The following is a 21,391-nucleotide window of genomic DNA, read 5'->3' on the forward strand; positions in this document are numbered from 1 at the left end:
CCGTGAATGAATCAAAGCTCAACCTGCAGGTCACGTAAATCATGTTTTTTTTTTTTTTTTCTCCAATGTCTTTATGCCTCTGCCAGAATGATCTTTTTGAAATGGATTTGGTCATGCCATTCTCCTGCTCGAAAACAACCCTCCTGACTCCTTATTACCCCAAGGAAAATGCAAACCTATCAGGGTGGTACATGAGGCCCTTCCAACATGGTTCCACCTTCTTGCCCAGCCTCATCAACTTCCATTCTCTCTCCTATGCCCCACCTTGGGATCACCTGACACGACAGGATTTTCCTAGCTCTAAGACTGTTCAGGCACTTCCTTGTGCTTTTGGGGCCTCTCTTTGTCCTGCAACGGGAGTTCATACTTTCAGACCCAGCTCCTATATAAAGGCTTCTTGGACTCTGCAGGTGATGTGGGCCACTCTGTTCTCACTCAGAATTGGGACATGATGGAACTCACTCTGTGGAACATACTAGAAGATCACATGATGCAGTGCAAACAGAGGTCTATACAGAGCACTGAAGGAGTCTAGGACTGGAGGACTCTGTGCAGGTTAGTTAACTCCTCTGAGTCCCAGATTCTTCCCTAGTAAAATGAGGCTATCTTCTCTATGAGAGGTGTGGTGAGGATTGAAGGAGAAAATATACATTGATTATCTAGCACAGGGCCTGACACATAGGAGATACTCCAAAAAGATTAGGTCCCTTCTGTCTGGGTATGTGATTTTATCCTTCCTTTGCAGAAGGTGGTTTCAGGCCTGACGATCACTTGCAGGTGGCTTCTCCTTCATAGCACCTAGGAGCACCTGCAACTGGGCTCTGTTAGGAAGTGTAATAATGGCTCTGGGGAAGCCCAGGGAAATGGTGCAGAAAGAATGTGGAGTAAATCTAAACAAACTGGTTGCACAGCTCCATGGATAAGAGACTTCCACATGTTTGCAGACTATTTCCAGTATGAATTATGTGCTCACGTACAGGAGCCACGTAGAATTACAGAATTAGGGTAATAAGAGCTTATATTTACAGAAACATTGACAGTCTATCAGGACGTTCTTATCTCATATACATGATCTAATTTGGGTGTCACACTGAGGCTCTACCCTGGGTATTCCTATCTCTACTGAGAGCGAAGAAGCAAGCCTCCTCCAAGCTTGGTGACTCGCCCAAGGTCACTCAGCACAGCGCAGAGCTGGGATATAACCAGGTTTATTTTATTTGTTTTTTGGCTATTTTTAAATTGCAGTATAATATATATGGCATAGCATTTGCCATTTTAATCATTTCTAGGTGTCCAATTCAGTGGCATTAATTATGCTTGCAATGTTGGGCAACACTTTCATCACCCCAAACAGACTACTCATTAAGCAGTAACTCCCCATTCCCCTGCAATCTATGTTCCACTTCTATGAATTCACCTATTCTCATTTTAAAATCAGTTTCATTGAGGTATAATTTGCATACATTGCAATGTTCTCACTTTTAAGTGTGCAGTTTGATGAGTTTTGACAAACATACACACCCGTGTGGCCTTCCTCACCACAATCAAGCTATAGAACTTCCCAAACCTTCACTGTGTCCTTTTCAGTCAACCCCCCACTCCAGTGCCAGCAACCACTGGTCTGCTTTTGACCACTGTAGATTAGATCTGTGTTTTTCTAGAGTTTCATGGAAACGTGTCCAGGGGTCTGTAAGCCCACTGTCCTCTCCACTACCTAATGTGCTCCCTCTTGGAGAGTGTCAGAGCAAGAAGGGCCCTCGGCCTGACCCTTCTTGCCTGCAGGAAGAAAGTGAGGCCCCACACTTGTGGGCTGTTTCTCCTGAAGGTGCACTGGAAACAGGGGACAGCAGCCCAGGCTGTGGCCTCCCGCTTCTGGGCCTGCTTCCTCACTCTCCCCGCTCCCAGGTGGCCCCACGTTTCTGGCTCGACGAGCAGAGGCAAACAGTTTCCTATGAGCCCCCCTTTTAAAGCCAATTATGCTTAGTCCTCTGCACCCCTTTCAATTTTTGGAAAATCTGGGCCACCTCTACCAAACATACATCCCTTGAAAAAATGTTTAGTGGAGAGAAGTTTCAGCATGCTGAGAAAGGTGGTCTCCGATGTGAGGGCCAAGTGCCCCATGCAATCTGCTTGCTGACTGAGCCCGTCTATGACCAGGGGGTGAGAGCAACATCTAGCCAAGCCAGGGGTCAGACCGGAGCCACGGGTGAGCCAAAGCTTGAGTCCCTTAGCACCACCCTGCCCAGGCCACCATGAGCCCCAATGCTGGGGCCCGGTTCTGTGGGGTCTTACATGTCCTGTCTTTGTAAATGAAAAAGCTGCTGGTACAGCCAGAGTGGACATGAGGCTGAAATAACTTAAAGTTCTACCTGAAGATGTGAAGAGAGTCATCAAAAACGCAGGGGTCTCAGAGCCAGAAAGAGCCCAGTAATCCTCACTTCCTGCATGACCTTAGGCAAGCATTTTACCTGGGCCTCAGTTTCTTAATCCGTAAAATGGGGCTTGTAACATCTACCTCAAGGGATTGTAACAAGTAATAAATGAGCTCAATGACATAAAAGATTTTAGCAAGTGCTGGGAGTCTTTGAATAAAAAGGAAAAAAAAAAAACCCACAAAGCTTTCTGATCACTTTCAGCCTGAATGTCGGCCTTTTGGGGTAGAAGTCTTTCACATACAGGTCGAATTTAAGACAAATACCTTAGAGACTGACACGGCTGCCAAATACACCTGCTTCCTGAGGTCTCAGGGTGCTGAAACCCATTTGGTGAATGCAGAAAAGCAGAATCTGAGTCCCTGGAGGGGGGGGGATCCTGCATATGTTCTGATAAATTCTGCATTTCTCCAACAATGGTGGACACCAATTATCTGCTTTGAACATGTACATCATCTTTCTTGACCCTGTCACATAGCAGATGAAGACACGAAGTTGCTGACACCAACTCTCTGCCATAAGCAGAGAGTCCTGTCCAGGGTAAACTCCTGGTCATCAGGAGTGGGTTCTGGGTCTCAGGCCAATAACGTCCAGGAACCCTAATCAAGTCAGCATATTTAAAGGTCTTCTGTCCCGTCCTTTGTTGGAATAAGGACAAGTGGGGGGGAGGGGTGCTGTGGGAAGATCTTGTCTGCAGATTGGGTCTTCCAGGCTCTGACCAGGTGACCCAGGCAGGTTAGGAGGTCCCAGAATGTCAGTGGGGAGTGCATATGGGAATTGTTTTACGGAAGAGAAGAACCAGAGGTCGGAAATGAAGCCATCTGCCTCAAGTCATACAGCTGTTAAGTTGAAGAGAAGCTGCTTAAACCCATGTATTCTGGTCTGGGTGAGAACTCTTGAGTTATTTAATCTGGATACAGATTCAAATCGTAGCCCCATTATGAGTGAATCTTATGATTTCAGCAAGCCATTAACTTCTCCACCTTACCTGTCCTATCTGTGAAATGGGAATGATAAAAATATCTAAGTGGGTTCCCCAGAGGATTGAATTAGGTGATGTTTACAAAAGTGTTATAAACATGCTTATAATTTTTTAAAATATATTTTATTATTAGTAGTAAATGAAAGGCATGGTGATTGCCTTCTGCAGAGTGATTCTAGAAATAGCAAATGGGATCTAAATCAGAGGTCAGCAAGCCATAACCCATTGGCTAATTTTGGTGGCTCTCTGTTTTTATTTTCTTATATTCTTTTTTTTAAATTTAAATTCATTTAGCCAATATGTAGTACATCATTAGTTTTCAGTGTAGTGTTCAATTACTCATTAGTTGCATATAACGCCCGGTGCTCTCACATCACGTGCCCTCCTTAATGCCCAACACCCAGTTGATAAAGTATTTTTTTTAAAGATTTATTTATTTACTTATTTGAGAGAGAGAATGAGAGAGAGAGAGAGAGAGAGAGAGCACATGAGAGTGGGGAGGGTCAGAGGGAGAGGCAGATTCCCTGCTGAGCAGGGAGCCCGATGCGGGACTCGATCCTGGCACTCCAGGATCATGACCTGAGCCGAAGGCAGTCGCTTAACCAACTGAGCCACCCAGGCGCCCCCCAGTTAATAAAGTATTTTAAATAAAGTATTATTGGAACTCAGCCACATCCATTCCTTCATGCACTGTCTTTTGCTGCTTTCCTTCTCTAACAGTAGAGTAGTTGCAACAGAGACCTGGCCCACAAAGCATAGATAGTTATAAAGAGTTTGCTGACCTCTGGTCTAAATGATCAGCATATTCTGCTTGTGCCCACTCCTCTAGTGACTTAAAACCATACTGAAATCTTGCTGTGCCCAGTCTGGTTTTCTCCTTTGACCTCCAGATAAAATCCAGCAGCCTTCTGGCATCTCCACTTGGATGTGTCTCATGGGCATCTCAAGTACAACTCAAGTTCAAAGCAAACCCGCCCTCTTTCTGCTCACGCATGCCATCCTGTGTTCTTTAGCACAGTGACTGGGCACCCCCTAGATTCCCAAATCAGGAATGTGGGGCTCATCCTAGGTTATGTCCTCATCCTCACTTCCCATTTCCCTTCAGGCTTAACCTTCTCCTGATTTCATTTTTAAATATTTCTGGGCACCAAGCCCACCTCTCCATCCTGGCTGACCTGGCCCTTGGCCGGGCCCCTCCCATCTCCTGACTGCATGACTCCCAACACCTTGGGTTGGACTTGCCTCTGAGCGCTATGTCCATGAGACAGACAGATTATTTTCTTTTTTTTTTTCTTTTTTTTGGTGTGGTTCCCGGGTTTAAGGCTCTGCTGCTTCATTCTATTTAAAACTGGAATAGTAACAATAATCCCAAATACATGTATTCTGCTTTCAGAGCTTACAAAGCACTTTCATATTCATGATTTCTGATTTCTGGAACAGCCTGGGGAGGGACCTGTTATAATTAATTATCCATATGTATCCATGGGAGGGACCAGGGTATCAAGGGGTTACGTGCTTGCCTAAGGTCACCCGCTTTAAAACCATAATCCGGACCTAAGTCCCCGACTCCGTGCATTTTTTCTTTTTAAGAAGATTTTGTTTTTGTTTTTGTAGATTCTTCCTCCTAAAGCATCTGAAGTTCAGCTTTCTTTTCCCTCAAACACTAGAAATCCATCAGGTAATATTTTATATGTCTTGGGTTCCCACTACGAAGATCGGTATTAAAAACATGACAGCGACTTATTATTTATGGCAATATCTATCGTTACTAAGGGAGACAGACCAAACAATTCCCCATTGTTATAGATGCTACTTTGACTTGACAGCTGGGCGAGTCTGATAGGCAGTTTATTTACTTAGCCATTTAACCAAATAAATGTTTTCATTTTTCTTTCATCTCCTCAAAAGCTAACATTTCGCCCTTAAAATTGCTCCAGCAACACATCAGTGAAGTATAAATTACCTGCCATTCCCACACCAGCCATTACAATATTATTTTGGTTCTTTTTTTTCTGGCCCTGTTGACCCAGTCTTTCAAAGACACGTGATTCTCCCAGACGGCGGGGGAGGGGGAGAAAACGAAATAATTCCCTTTATTGCTAAAACAGAAACACTGTTTGAGATTGGTCCTGAAGCTTCCACCTGTGAGGACTGAGTCCATTTGTTCCCTCTTATTATGGTGCGAGATGGCTTTCACTTATCAACAGATGTCCCCCTACCTTCTAAGAATTGTGCCGGTATTTCTAATGAAAAGCAGCTGGAGATAAAATGCAAGGGTGATAAGAAGGACGAGACTCCTGCCTTCCAACTGTATGAAGACAGAGGAGAAAAGAGAGCCACGGATGTGGCTTTCCCTGCATGGTATCCCTTCTTCAAATGTCTGGAAAGGCATGAAGAAATTGCAGTCAGTAGATTTCTAGTTGGGTGGATGAGTGAATGTGACAGAGGCGGAAGGGTCAAATGCGGCTTGGGTTGCTAGTGATGGAAGGGCCCAGGAAAGCTCACTTGGACTTCTCTTGCAGGGGAGGTCTTTGGGGATATGTCTGCAAGGCTGGCATCAGCCTGTTGGCCTGGGATTCTTGATAGGCAATTGTGATGTTGCCAAGCTTAGTGTTCAAAGGGAGAAAACTGTTTTATTGAAGATTACAGTCAGGCCCTTTCGGTGGGGGGAGCTATTGATTATGACTTATAAGTCAATATGAGACTGCTCATTTTTTAGAACGGAGAGGTGGCCTGTGAGACCCTCACGGAGGTCATTCTGATTATGGGACTGGGCAAGCCAGAGAGCTAAGATACTAAATTTTTCTTTTCCTACTTTTTTTCCCTCCAAATCTGTTTTGAGGCATATTGAAAATTAATTATCTGACGATAGGAGGTACATAGCAAAACCTCCCAGCCAATGGCCTGGGTCCTTATGGTATAATTTATTCATTATCAAGGCAAGATGTATAAAATCTAAGGTACTGGGGAACATTTATTGAGCACGTATGATGATGATGGTCATGCTGGTGGTGATGACAGCTACCATCTATTGGGTGCTTTCTATGTGTCAGATGCTGTGCTAACCTCGTTTCATCCAAACAACATCCCTTTGAGGAGGACACTGTTTTTATCCTTATTTTCAAAAATGAGATAGCGAGTTATTATGAAATCTCATTAGGGTCACAATTCTAAACTCAGTTTTGCTCCAGAGCCCAGATTTTTAAGCTGAGTGCTGAGTGTCTGTCTCCATGCTAGAGACTGCACTACTATCTCTGCTAACCTTGCTGATAATAGAAGGCTCTTCTAGCAGATGAAGAAGCCAAGACTCAGAAGAAAGTACGGTTCTTGCAAGATTTCCTGCTATTAAGTAGCTGAGCTAGAATTTGAATTCAAGTCCCAAATCCTGAGCTCTTCCTACTGTCCCGTGTTCCATCCATTTACAACTCAGCCATGGCTTGGGGTTCTGGATGGAGCATCAAACATGGAAGAGGCTGAGGCCCAAAGAAACAGTTCAGCTTGTTTGTCTCAAGCTGAACAGGCTCATAAAGATGATACATTGATCTGCAAATGGTGTAAGTCATCTTTGTTTTCTAGAAGAACTTCAATTTTAGGATGATGTTAGCTGTTATACTGATGAATGGCTCTTGTCACCTCTAGTTCATTCATCAAATTTTTCAAGACAAGGTTGAGCACATGAAATAAAACATACACAAGGGGTAGACAACCTCTTGGGGAATCTTTCCAAGGCATCCACCCATAATCCCCAGCTCTTCTCCTTTCTGGAACATTGACTTTGCCTTTAATTCACCAGCTTCCCAAATAGCTTTGCAAGACTGAATTTTTAGAGGGGTATTACATGGCTTTGCGTGGCATGATGTGTTATTATATGTCATTGTACTGATAGAAAATGTGGCAAAATACACAGTATGTTAAGTTCTTTAATCATAAAATCTATTAACAAAATACACTTTCCAAACACTGTATTAGTTTTCAATAACTGTCAAAATAACTTCCATGTGAACTGAGAATGATTTTGAGGCAGCCTCAGAATCCATTTATGAACGGTGAAAACTATTTACCATTTTAATGGCTCTGACCATGCTGTTCAGGACTAAAGAAGGAGCTCTGTGGGTAGAGCCTTGCAGTCCTACACATTTATGGAAAACTAGGAAAGTATCTGAAAATTGAACACATTTGTCAAGGAGTGACCTCAGAAATCATGTCTAGGGAATGAGGTGTACTTCTGTCTCCTGAGAAGGTTTGCTTCATCAGCTCCTTTTTCTTTCGATCAAATCAGAGGTATTGAAATTCAAGTGCCAGAAGCCACTTCTAGTAAATGTAAGTACACTTCTTTCAAAGTAGCTGCTGATGGAATCTGAAGTGGTTCGGTGGTGAGTAATATGCCTTAGCACAGGTGCAAACAGCAGAGGCTCAAGCGAATGCTACATGTCTTTGAGCTTTGAATTTTACTCTTACATTAGTAAGGGTGAGGGGGTCCCTTCTGGCCCCACAAAATGGGCTAGTGTGATCGTACATCTCTAGCCATCTAATTTCAAGCCCTGCTCGATTTTGCTTCTTAGCCTGGCTTCTCAGGATGTTTGGTTGGTGACCTCTTTAGATTTGTGGAGTGTAGGCAAATGCAGTGATGCTTCGCTTAAAAGATGAAAGCATTTGGATCACACCACAGTGAGAAATGAATCAGGGTGGGCAGAATGTGTCCATCTTGGAATGTTGATGTTTCGTGAAACTGAATCCACGTTGAGTAATAGGGACCATGCCTCATTCTATCACAGAACGTATCATTAATAAAAGAATATGACCATTCCCCAACTCCTCACCCCTACCTCTACTTAGCAGTATATGTCAAAGGTCATGCATCCATGAGGAGACACAAGATGGCAAACAGCAAGCAAGGAGAGATGGTGCGAACATCGGGGATGTGACTTCAGAAATGGAAGGACAAACCAAGGGGAAAGGAGAGAGCTTAAGGATGAAGTAGATAAAAAGAGCAGATACCTACCCAGACCTGTGCTATCTAGCTACCAGCCTGCGGACTTATGTTATCACCACTGGGCTCCCCACTGGGCTCCCCAAATGGATCACTGTTGGATGAGGCCTGTGATCCATCAGGCTAGAACACAAGAAGATAACACTTTTTTTTTTTTTTTGGTCTTTTCAACAATGGAAAGCAAAAGACAGCTGGGCTTATTTTCATGCATACATATAATCAGTTATTTTAAAGGAGGCAGGGACTGCAGTTGGAGGGCACCACACCCACCAATGTGGGAACATGCGGGAACGACTTCATGAAAGGACATTGTTCAGCTGCTCATTCGAACATCAAAGAAAGCCCCCCTAGGAGCCCCACTTAGAACTTGAGACTCTGAGCCAGCATTCTTTCCTATGCGGGTTTCCTCGCCCGATGTCCATTTCCCAGATACAGCGGTTTTAATTTTAAGGAAAAGCAAGCCCAGAAAGAACAGACTGGTCACTTACAGCTTCTTGCTCTTCACTTTTGCTGGGACTTTCAAAGCCCTCTTCGAAGATGTCATCTGTGGTGGGATCGCTGGCGTGGGAGGCAGATGATTTGGATGGAGAGCTCTGTCGAGGGGCTGGGGTTGGAGCTACACAGAAAGGAGGCACAAAGAGGGAACAGAGTTAAGTGGCTGCAACCGCGTACCTCGCCCTCCAAGACCTCGGGGATCTGGTTACAATCGAGTTAAGTCCGGCACTCTGCTTTCTACCCCGAACACCTCATCTGTACATATTTATCTTGTCCTGTCCCACACTTGACAGGTAGGAGTGGGTGCCCATTGATGGGGCAGGCGGTGGTTCTCCAAGATTGGCCCTTGGATCAGCAGCACGAGCACATCCGGGAACTTGTCACAGATGCCGTCTTGGACCCCAGACCTACAGGCTCAGAAACTCTGTGTTTCTACACGCTGAAGGTGAGAATCACTGAACCGATTTTTCTTTCTTCTCTCTCTCTTAACATCGTACATGTACTTCAGTAAGAATAAATAGATCAGAGGACAGCAATATGCATTTATTGAGAGCCTTCTGCATGTTGGATACTGTCAGAAACTTTATGGATGGTATCTCTAACCCACATAAAGCCTCTTTTAGGCAGGGGTGATCCCAGTTTTACGGCTAAGGGAAGCGAGGTCGCTAAATTGCTCAAGGCCCCGTAGATGGTGGCTGGTGGAAGCAGGCTTTGTATCCTTACACATGGTGGGTGTGTGTAGAACACGTGTTGAATGAAGAGTGCCTCTGTGATGTGGGAAAATGGGAGGTCGCTGCTGGCAACTTTATTCCTCACTCCATAAGGACATGCATTTCTGTTCTGGCTTTCCCACACGTTCTTCCTCCCATTTGTTCCAAAGGTTAGAACAAATATGCCATTGGAAGCTATTCTTCTTTAAATAATTTCTAATTTGGCATTAAAACGCCAGTCACTGGCTCAGCCCCAAGTGAGGAGGTGGCGTGGCTTGATTTAGTAGCTAAATTTCAAATGCCACTGATAAGCAGCCCCCTCCCCCCATCACTGCCCAGAATTTCCAAAATCTGGCTGCTTATCAGACAGCAAATGATTATCAAACTTGGTGAGTACCTTTTGCCTTGATGGATTTATACTTAGAAGAACGATGCTATTTGCTGTGTGCCCAGCGAGCTGGGCACGGTGCTCGGCATTTTGTACTCACTGCGTTCTCTAACGCAAATATGGCAAAGCAGTGTTGGACCTATTGTTCTTTCCTGATGAAGAAACTGCCCTCCGAGAGGTGAAGGGGTTTTCTCAGGGTCAAGAGAGCCACGGAACAGGAGTGCTGGGATTTAACGCAGCTCTGTCTACACTGTCCGTCCAGCTCTGAGCTTCTGGTCCAACTGATCCTCTACTCAAAACATTCTGAAGGTGATGCTCATGGATAAAAGGATATAAAGACTGGTTTCACTCATTTTCTTTACAATAAAACCTTATTTTTTTAATTGAAAATCAAGTCTGTTTTGTTTTATGAGATGATTATGGAACTGACTCGCTCTAGTGGGTTTAAATGAGATAGGACACCCCGATGCTTGACAGCTGTTGAATAAATGTTAGTGTAACTGGATTCCAAATTGGGTTTGAAGTGGCTTATTGCTTATGGAAGGCTGAGAACCCAGCCTGAGCTGCCAGTTGGAGAGGTGTACTGGTCCTACTTATCAGATGAAATCAATCGGAAGCCTAATTAGGAGTTCATTTATGCAAGTGTCTTAGCCTTTAGAAGGTTCTTCTAGAATACCTGTATAATGTCAAAGAGTGGTTCTAAATTTGGGGCAACTGAAATCCTGGGGGGGCATTTGGCAAAATCTCGGGTCATTTTTGACTGTCAGGACTAGGGAGATAGGATGTGTGCTTCTGGCATCTAGTGGGTGGAGGCAGGGAGGCTGCTCAACATCCTCCAAGCACAGGGCACGCCCCACAACAAAGCATTACCTGACCCCAAATATCAGTAAAGCCCACGTTGCAAAACCTTGCTCTGAAACACAACAGTGACTGAGTGGCCTTTGTTCTGTTCGTTTCAATCTCTGCGACTTCTCCCAAATGTCTCCCATGCGCTAGACGCCATGCTAGCATTATGAGAAGTGTACGAATGACTAGGGCACATTTCCTGCCCTCAAAGAACTGAAACTTCCCTTTTATTTGTAGCTGGCACACAAGCCCATTGCAAGAGAGACACTTGCTTTCAAAAGATGCTTGCTTACTTATGCGTGGCTCTCATTCTCTCAGCATTTTATTTTTTATTCATTATTCTTCACTGAAACCCTGTGACTTAGAGCTAATAGAGACGCCTCCACTAGAGAGAGCACAATGGCCTGAGTGGGAGTAGGTTGTTTATACACACAGAAGGCATTCCTTTTCAGAACTGCCTTCCGAACCTGGCTGAAATGACACTACCTAATTGTGTTAACATTAGATTTTTTGACAATTCTCACTATTGGCCAAGCAGTGATCCCTACCATCTGCGACAATAATGAAAACGCCAAACTCATTGTTCCCTGAGACTTTTCTCTTTCTTATCAACTGTCAAGGCACAAGCTGAATTACCGGACACCTTTCTGAGTATATGTGTGTTCAAGTGTATCTGGATTCTGGTTGGCTGCGTGGTTATGGCTTTCTGGATGTTTGCAGCAGAAAAGTGAGCTGGGACAGAATCACTGAATGCCTCAACTAAAAGGAGGCACACTGCTCATCCAAGCCACTCAGGCCTTTTACCCATGACACAGCTGAGGTTAAGAAATGTCACACGTTTGCCCAAAGATAATCCCGGTCCAGGGATTCTGCTCAGAACCACTCCCTATGCAATCATAATGATGACAACAATACTTTAAACTTGGTGAGGTATACAGTGTTTCAGTACATGTACCACTGAATCCTTTTAATATCCCTTAGCCTAAGATAGATGAGGAAATTGTGGCTCACGGAAATGACTTGCCCATAGGCACAAAACTAGGAAGTGATAAATCTGCTCTCCGGGTTCCCAGTCTAGAGCTTTCTGCTTCACTACCATTTTCTCTCTTTGACTACCCAAAGCCTTGAGCCAAAATCTGGCTTCGACTATACCAGTTGGATGAGACTTTATGGCCGCTCCTTTTCTCCCCTAAGTTTTTGTCTTCATCTTAGTTTTCTACTCCAATTTTTTTTTGTCCTTGTTCCCCAGACTTTTAAAGTTCATATTCACCATTCATTTCCATTTCAATAAAGCCGTACAATTCAATAATCTGTGTGTCATAAAGGAGGGATACTGAATGCATGGGTAGATGAGCAAATCAACAAAAACATAAGCAGCAGAGTGACTGGTAGAAAAATAACAGGTTTGTATTTGATTCTACTACTCTCCTTGTCCTTGAACGTCACTTTCATTATTGGCCCAACAGGTCTAACCAAACCTGTAATAAGCACTGTTATGAGTATAAAGGTAATAAAAACAATGTGTGTGAAGTAGGGACACATAACTGGTAACTAGTAATAGTAGTAACATAAAGAGGCCTGTTGAATGTGAACTGAGATGAGTTCTCCGACTCCAGAAACAAAGCGTCACTCTCAGTGGATTTACGTCTCCAAAGAAGGGCACTCACGTGAGTTGGTTGATGGCGTGGTAGAAGTCACAGGGGTCAAATTCAACTGCGAGATGTCAAAGTCATCACAGTCGTCTGTGTCCTGTGCCACCCCGACTTTGTTGAAGTAACTGGAGAAGGCCTCTGAGGTACAGGTGAGGGAGGGTTGGTCGGGTTTGCGGGAGGGCACGGGCGGAGGCTGGGCCATCTGGAAGTCCTTAAACATTTCTTTCCCCATTTTCTGTCTGGGCGTCTCGGTCTGTGGACTTGCCCTGGTGGAGTCACCCGTGGTTGGGATGGTTGCAAGGGGGGTGAGGGGACCTTGGAACATGGCGGCTGGCAAAGGCATAACAGTTTGTGTGGGCATGAAGGCGGCTGGCGGGAACTGCCCGGCCACAGCTGGCCAGGGCTGCTGAGTGGCAGGGAAGAGACCCGGCTGGCCCCAGGCGATGGGCTGAGTCCCCGGCATCACCTGAGCGACTGGTGGCTGAGCACCCATGGCGATCTGCTGTTGGACGAGGGGCTGCTGGCCCCAGAACGATGGGAGGACGGCGCCCATTGCAACATAACCTGGAAGGGTGAAAAAGAAGAGTCAGGCACCCGGGAAAGAAGAATTCATGGATTCAAGGGATCGGCAGAAAGATACCATATCAGGCTCTGTGCTACAGCCCGGGGACAAGGAGGAGTAAGACAAAAGTCCTTGCTCTCTTGGAGCATTCCTTCTAGAGCAATGGGCAGGGGAAACCTCTCGAAGGAGGTGATTCGTAAGGGGAAACTAGAATGCAGTGAGCGAGCAAGCCAGGCAGAAATCTGGGAGATAGTGGTGATACTGCTATAATCATTCAAGGTTTCTGACCCCACACAGGCTCAGGGACTGGTGTGTCTCAGTGGAAAAGGCAGAGGACTAGAAATCGGGCCCACGTGGGTTTGAGTCCTGCCTCCCCTCACCAGACCGACCGACCACTTAAGCTCTCTAAAAGTCAGGCTCTTTGTTGGAAAGCTGGTTATAAGATCATCCTTTTCAGCATCGAAGCCAGGTGCCAAGGGAAGAAGAATCGGGAGTGTGGGGGTTTTGAGGCCTAGGTTAACATTCGGACTGCCCCTTGTCATCTCTGGAACTGATGGAGAGCTCCACAAGCCCTCTCGTGCTCTATCTCCTTATCTGAAAAATGGGCACAGAATACTGTCGGCCTCACGGGCTTGGTTTAAAGACAAACAGAGAGGACGTATTTGAGGTAGAGTACTGCACCTGACACAGAGTGAGCATTCAGTAAATGTTAGCACTTAGCGGGATTTGAATCAGATAGAGCCCAGAAAGTACGTAATACCTTGCTTGGTCCACAGCAGCCAGGCAATAAATGGTAGCTCCAGGGATTATCATACATTATTAACATACAACTGTGATGACGCCAATTTTAGGCGACTGTCTACTTACTCAGGAACCCCTCGTACAGTGGCATAGGTTGGGTACCGCACAACTCCAGGGGGGGTCTACTGACATACATTACCATGTTAATTGTTGGCTGTGCCACTTCCTTTCAGGTGAGATATAATCATTTTAAGAAGAGCACAAGTAACACTTTTCACAGGAGCAAGAGTAACACAGATAACTTTTTCCACTTATTAAATGCCTACAACGTTCTAAGTTCAGTATTTGGTGCTTTACATCCTCACAAAATCCCTGCGGAGTAGGTATTACCATCCCTACTCCAAGGATAAGGATATTGGTGCTCAGAGAAGGAAAGGCTGTGCTTGGGGTCACGCAGTCAGCATGAAGGGGGATCAGGATCTGAACCGAGGTCACCCATCCCTAGAGCTAGTGTTCTTCCCTCTGCATCACACTGCCCCGCCCAGACGGCCAAGACCAATTTCTGACCTTTGCAAAGTGCACCCGGTCTGGTCGCCCGCCTGGGGTTGCAGCAAACTGCAGGCGGGCCCAGAGAAACTCCCAGGTCCTTCCAGTGAGCCCTGCCCTTCCCTGAGGGCCCCGTAGCCACGTGCCTGTGCAGTTGAGCCCGGGAGACAGATGCCCAGGCCGGGCAGAGGAGGGAGAAGCTGGGTTGGCCTGACCCCTCAAAACCAGCCTTTTCATGGCTGTCAGAAGGAGTTTGCAGGTGTGCAGCAGGGAGGCTAGGGAAAGAAGAGTGGGTGCAGGGTATCCTAGCAACTTCCAAAGGGAAGGCGGGCAGGCGCTGCGGCATTGATAGTGTGCATCCTGGGTGCTGTCAGGGACTCTGGGAAGCCCAGAGAAACCGTGTGCGGTTTCACCCACTGCCTCACTCATGCTCCAGCCTCAGATCCCCTGCCCTTCAACTGATAGCTAATGAATGGGGATGACATTCCACGTCCGGCCATTTCCTTGAGACGTGAGAGGAGGTTCCAGACAGGGCACACGGGCTTCTAGCTGATGAATCCAGCAGGATGCTGGACATGCTTTCATGGGGCGTCGACAAGCCAAACAGACCATATCCTTATGCGATCACTTAGCCCTAGGGCCCTGAAGTAAGAGGGGTGACGAGGTATTGGTGTGGACATTTCAGACCGGAGAGCTGCTTGCATTGCCTCTCACCTCACCTGTCACATCATAAGGCAGTGACTTGAGCCCACCAACAGACTAAGAATTCCGCAACTATTTTTCTCTTTTTCTGATTAGCTTTGATGGGGCCCTATGGTTCTCAATGGGAGTGCTATCGCCCCCTAGGGGGGGATGATGAGGACATTTGTGGGTGTATTTTGGCTGTCAGGATAACTTGCTAGAGGGAGACACTACCTGCACTTAAGAGGCGGAGAGCTTGGGTACCTGATATCCTATAATGGGTGAGACCAACGTGTACAACAAAGAAGTCCCCCACGTTCTGTCTACGATTATTTGAGTATGGGCTGGACTTTGAATTACCTAGAAATTCAAAGTTTCTTTGCATAGTATTAGTGTACTTAGTTTTTCAGGATTGTAACAACTGTGTACATTGAGGGCCGGCTGTATTTCGTTTTGTTTGGAACACGGCCAAGATTTGCGCACCATTTGGGGAAGTTGTGGTTCCCGACAGAAACACTTCCCATGGGGTTCGAGCTGAAACAGCGTTCGGGGATCCGTCTATACCTGCAGTGACTCTGTTGATAGGTCTACAGACCTGACCACTTAGTAGGACCTCTAGTGTAGATGTACCTGGGTAGTTTCCTTATTGAAATAGATAGCTCTTTATTATAAATGAGCTTTTAAAAATTTCCTCCTTATGTTCGAATGACGGCATTATATTGATTTTTAAAAATTGTGTGGCTAAGTTATATTATCTGTGAATTTCAAGAATTTAAAGGAGACATTACAAATATCTGTCCTAAAAAGGGGGCACTGGGTCTGACGTGGTAGAGACACGGATCTTTCAATGCCCATTTTGGTGAAGGGATGGAAGGTTTCAGCCTCCAGCCAGGCTATCTTTCATTTTGCTTCCACTGGAGGACTGCTCTAAAATGCAAATATAGTGCCTCATTGTCTGGAGTAAAAGGTTCAGATGCCTTAGCTTGGCTTAGGAGTCTTTAGGGATCAAGCCCCTTCCCAGCTCTTCATCCCATTTTCACTGGCACCTTCCCTTGCAGCAGCTGCAAACAACCCCCCTCCGCCGCCCCCCGCTCTCTCCATCTCTGCCGGTGCTTCGGCCTGGGAAGCCACCCCTACCTCACGTGGCTACTCCTTATGGACTCTCTGAGAATCCGCTCAGCATCAGCACTGCTGGGTGCCTTTCCTGCCCTCTGGACTCCATTGGTTCTCCTTCTCTGGGCTTCTGCAGACCCCAGTGTTCATCTCTCTGATGGCACTTGTCTCACTGTGTTGTAACTACCCATTCTGTCTTCCCTCCTTAGACAAGAAACCACCTGCTAGTAGAAACCCCCTATCTTCTCTTTCCCTGTCCTCTGTGTCTAGCACCGTTTGGGGCACATCTCAGCTGTTCCATAAATGCCTGAGACTGGGGACAGTCTCTCTGTAAATGGGAATGAGTCATAGCGGAGTCAATGCCTTCGCTGCATTTTGCCAAGTGTACAATTCAACTCCAAGATTGGTGAGTGCTGGGATGTCTAATGATTCTACTGTTGGTGGCAGGTTTTTCTCCCCCACCCTTTTTTTCCCCACAAGGAACCAACAGATGGGCTGTGCACACTTTTCTGGAGAGAGCTATTAGCATGTCTCCTTGGCTTCATGCCGTCTGCTTCAGACCCAAGTATAATATTCAAAAGAAAAAAAAAAAAAACAGCACAGCGTAATTGGGTATCATGTTCGGGGACTCGCAGGTCTCATTCACTTTTTCTGGGGGGGGGGGGTCTCTGCAGCCTGGGCTCTCCCCAGACCTGTGAGCTCAGGTTGTCTGGCCACATGACATCAGGCATGCCTGATGGGACCCTTTGGTGGCAGGCTGTGGCAGCGGTGGACAGGGAAGCCACTTGGTGGCTGCCACTGCAGCCACTTAGCAGCTTAGTAACATTTACTCATTAATGTTCAGCAGTGGAGGGAGAAGGTGCCACGGAGCATCTGTTTATGCCATGGAGTTCAGATCAATCATAAATCTCCTTGCCGTGAAGTGAGGGGAACACCTGCATTACAGCCTTGCAGTTAGATTTTTAAGGATGGCTGAAAATTGCAGTTTATAACCAGATGCTTGCACCTGGGGATACCTCATTATCTGAATTAAAAGAGCAGACTAAAATGTGAGAAAAACAAGCAAAATCTAAGGGACTCCCCCAACATGTATGCAGAACTTGGATGGTAACGCTTATTTACGTGATCTCATTCATTCATTCATTCAAAAAGAGCCCTATTGGGTATGAAGCACTGTTTCAATCTCTGGAGATGTAGTGAAGAACAAAACATTAAAAAAAAAAAAAATCCTTGTCCTCGTGGAGCTGACATTTTTGACACTGATCCTTGCAACAAGCCTCTGTGTAGTTGGTATCAGTCTCTTTACTCTGTGTCTGAGCTACTGCAGCGGGCTGAGGGGAAGGCTCAAGGCAGCTACCACAGGGCCTGGGGAGCAGAGCCGGCGCTCCTAACGGACAAGCTACAAACATCTGTTGACCACTTACTTACAGAAACACCACCAGGCACTGTTCTAAATGTTCCACTACGTGTATTAACTCATGCAATCATCAGACCAGTTCTGTACGGTGGAATTACCATCCCCATTTTACAGATAAGCTCCCTGAGGCTCGGAAGAGATTTAGCTGAGTATTACATAGCTGGCTAGTGGCGGGGTCTGTATTTATACACAGTACATTCTCTAAGCCCCCAGGCCAGCTCTGCCATGCACAGTTAAGAGACCAAAGATCTAAACTTTATTACATGGATGCTTTTCTAAATATTCCAAAAAGGCTAGAGGAAAAAATATAGGTAGGACATTTTCTTCTACTTTACAAATAGGAGTCATAATAATAATAACAGTAGCAACAACAGCTATTTGCTGATTGAAGCCTCTATGGGGTCCCAGCAAATTTCAAGGTGCTTCACTTTGTTTTCTCATTTAATTCTCACGATATTCTTGCAAGGGAAGTATTATTTTCAATTCATTTATAAAGATTTAGAAACTCTGGCTCTGGCAGGTTAAGTAATTTGCTCAGGAGTTTAAAACGTACATAAATAGATGAGCCCAGATTCAAACCCAGCCCACCGGATGCAAAATCCCCCAGTGGCCCATCCGTTGTACTGTAAACCGCGGTTCGTGCCCCTGGCTCCCTGCCACCGGCTGGACAACTGGGGACAGGCAGATAGAGCCTAAGTGTCTGTAGAGACTTTCAGGACTGGTTCAAGGAGGAAAAGGCTGACAGTTGACTACCCACTGAAGTCTACTTTTGTTCCTCAGTCTAACTGACGTAGAAGCAGGTGCTTCGAGAAGCAAAAAATGTGCTCATTGAAATTAATTTCACACTTCCATTCTAAACATTGAAGTTGTGGAGTTAATCTATTGGTAATCTATCAATATATATATATATATATATTTTTTTTTCTTTTTTCTTTTTTAGCAGCTGAAGAAAACGAATCCGGACATGAAGTGGCTTGTCCGTAGTTTGCAACATGGCTGGTCAAGGAGCAAGACTGAAACCAGGTCTTCAAAGCCCTGATGTCACACAGGCTCAGGAGCAGTTGTGTGCATGGCACGGGTAGGTCCTTGAGGGCTTTTATTCATGTTAGGACCGGGAGGTGTGTGACTGCATCACTCTCATTTACTCCTTGCCTAGAGTACTCTTTACGCGGACATCTTCTTGGCTCTCTCTCTCACCTCTTCTAGCCTAGGCTGCTCACACCTCACCTTTGTATGAGCCCTTCCCGACCACAACTTCCATTTACACTTGTCCTCCACCTGCTCCAAAGCCCCTACACTCTGCTCTACATTTTTTCTGGCCATACCACTTACTATTTGTGGATTTATTATGTAAGTTACTAATTTTTATGTTGTTGCCTTGTCTCCCCAATAAAAAGGAAGCTCTCCGAGGGCAGGACCTGTACCTGTTGTATTCACGGATACACCCCAGGCTCCTAGAACAGGGCGTGCCTCATGTGGGTACTCAGTGAATATTTGTGGAATGAGCACGTCTGCAATTTGGTAAGTTTGGGGCCTCGAGTTCCCATTACCTGTCCCAGCACATCTTCCTGGGTCAGATAATGAGGGCAAAGTATGTGTAGTCTCAACACAGGAAGGTGATACATTTCTGATGGAAAACTGTTATTCTTTAAAAGGACGTATTCTATCACACTATTCCCAAGGAAATTTTAATATCCATTGTAGGTAAGGGAAACTAGTTATCACCACTGTCCCATTTTAGGGATGGATAAACAGATTTGACTGGGAAGCCTGGCCAATGAAACATCTGGGTTACTTGCAGATTCTAAAGTGTTAGGTTAGAACCATTGGCTACCAACCTTTTTTGCTTCTGAAAGTTTATAATGATCTCTGGGCTCATGGAGAGTAATTTTAACCATTTCAGAACAGAGTACGGATTTTTACTTCACTTTGAATAACAGCAAGGTTCATTTAGTGGCAAGAATTTTCTTCTAACACTATGTAATGAAAATTATTTATAGAAAAATGCAAGAAGATGTGTATTTGAAAATATTCAGGCTCAGGGCACCTAGGTGGCTCAGTCGATTAAGTGTCAGGGACTCTCGGTTTCAGCTCAGGTCATGATCCTGGTGTTGTGAGATGGAGCCCCACGTCATCAGACTCCATGCTCAGCAGGTAGTGTGCTTGAGGATTCTCTCCCTCTCCCTCTGCCCCCTCTCCCCCGCTTGCATGTGCACACTCTCTCTCTCTCTGAAATGAATTAATACATAAAAGTTAAAAAAAGAAAATATTCAGGCTCTATTGGCTGTATATAAGAACAAAATAGTAGGATGAAACCACAGATTTCAAATATGTAGCTAAAGAAAGAAAACAGTCTTTAAGGCTCTCATGTATGTAAAGAGCGGAATACCACCTCTGGTCACATTCCAACTAGAGTGGCCTGGCTACATGGAGTGCCTGATGCCATGAAAACAAGTTAAGATATCTGAGATCCCACCAATTTGTCTTCACCTGAAATACTGTCACTATATATATATATATATATATATATGTATGTATGTATATACAATAATATACTCTATATGTCCCCTCTCTGGGCCTCAGTTTGCTCATCTATAAATATATATATTTACCCTGTTGTAAAAGTAGTATATATATGTATCTTAAAGGATGCTTAGAAAATAAGAACAAATACCTTCCAAACCACTAAGAGCCCCATCACCTTCCCAATTCACTGTTAGCAATTTGCTCTGCCCCCTGAGCACCCCACTTTGCATGGAGAACCTCCCCATTCTTGAGTCTCTACCGAAGGAGCAGACACGCCCTATCAGTCAGATCTCCGGAGGTCTGTGGGGGCTCCTATCCCCCACTTGCCATCCTCCCTCCCTCTGGCTGAGATGGACAGGAGGAAATGAACTTGTGCTGATTTGCATGGCTGGGTGTGCATGGGGCTCCCGGAAGCTGTGTACTGAGTAACCTAGCATCCTGACCTTTCCAGGTGAAGGACAACACTGAAATCCAGCCTACAGCATACCACGGGCTTGTAAACACTCCCCGCCTCCCAATGGTGGCCTCTTAATGTTATCTGAAGAGTCATAAGGAGAAGCTGCTGGCTCCACAGGTGTTCTGGCATAATTTGACAGCTGGTTCAAGTCAACCCTTTCTCTTCCTTGACAGGTGGAGGCCAAAGGAAGGAAGTGGGTGGAAGACAGCTTACCTGAGGGTACAGCAGCAGTGCCGAAAGGTACAGAACTAAACATGTCTGCACTCGCCGGAAGTGTCTGAGATGAAGACGGGATAAAGGCATCACCTGGAGTTGCAGGAGTCTGTCAGAGAGAGGCAGAGGGCGCGTGAGGCTGCCGGGAGACCTGGCTCAGCAGTCGTCAAGGATGGGAGGTAGCAGGTGCAGGAAGTAAGGGATGGCGGTGGGGGTGGGGGGTTGCTGCAGAAGCCAGCCATGCTCCAAGCCACCGATGTGGTGGGCAGACCATGAGTCAGCTGTAGACACTGACCATAAAACAGGAGAAATGCTACCTACCTTTAGAGCAGCTGTGATAATGAAGTGAGATCATGCATTTAAACCACTTAGTACCAGGCTGAGGCACATTAGCAGGTGCTCAGCAAACAGTGGCTAATATCACAACTCTCTGGTTTGAGCCCCTGCCCCTTGGGGGGTGTTTTTCAGGCCAAATTCTTCCATGATATGTGGCTTTCATCCTTTAGAGGTGGTCAATTTAAATTGACACGCATCCACGCCAGACCTACTGTGCAACTAGCTCAGGGCTGGTCACTTAATACATGGCAAATAAACAGCCTGACAAAATACACAAAAAAAGCTTAGCGACTAGAGCAGAGAC

The 21,391-nt window shown here is 45.6% G+C and overlaps 1 protein-coding gene across 3 annotated transcripts in view; it reads right to left on the bottom strand.

Moving 5' to 3' along the window:
- DAB1 (DAB adaptor protein 1) overlaps nt 1-21,391 on the bottom strand; it is a 1,151,191-nt gene that overhangs the window by 4,228 nt on the left and 1,125,572 nt on the right. For 2 of the 3 annotated variants that reach the window (XM_027568673.2, XM_027568672.2), the window contains 4 exons: nt 20,752-20,860; nt 12,511-13,059; nt 8,893-9,020; nt 8,417-8,527 (listed from right to left, as the gene is read on the bottom strand). In XM_027568673.2, the coding sequence (XP_027424474.1) occupies nt 8,432-8,527; nt 8,893-9,020; nt 12,511-13,059; nt 20,752-20,860 (882 nt within the window). In that variant the 3' untranslated portion in view covers nt 8,417-8,431. The remainder of the gene's footprint in view (nt 1-8,416; nt 8,528-8,892; nt 9,021-12,510; nt 13,060-20,751; nt 20,861-21,391) is intronic. The other variant, XM_027568671.1, reaches the window with a different exon arrangement.

This window comes from Zalophus californianus, chromosome 4, assembly GCF_009762305.2.
Source record: "Zalophus californianus isolate mZalCal1 chromosome 4, mZalCal1.pri.v2, whole genome shotgun sequence".
Classification (NCBI taxonomy): domain Eukaryota; kingdom Metazoa; phylum Chordata; class Mammalia; order Carnivora; family Otariidae; genus Zalophus; species Zalophus californianus.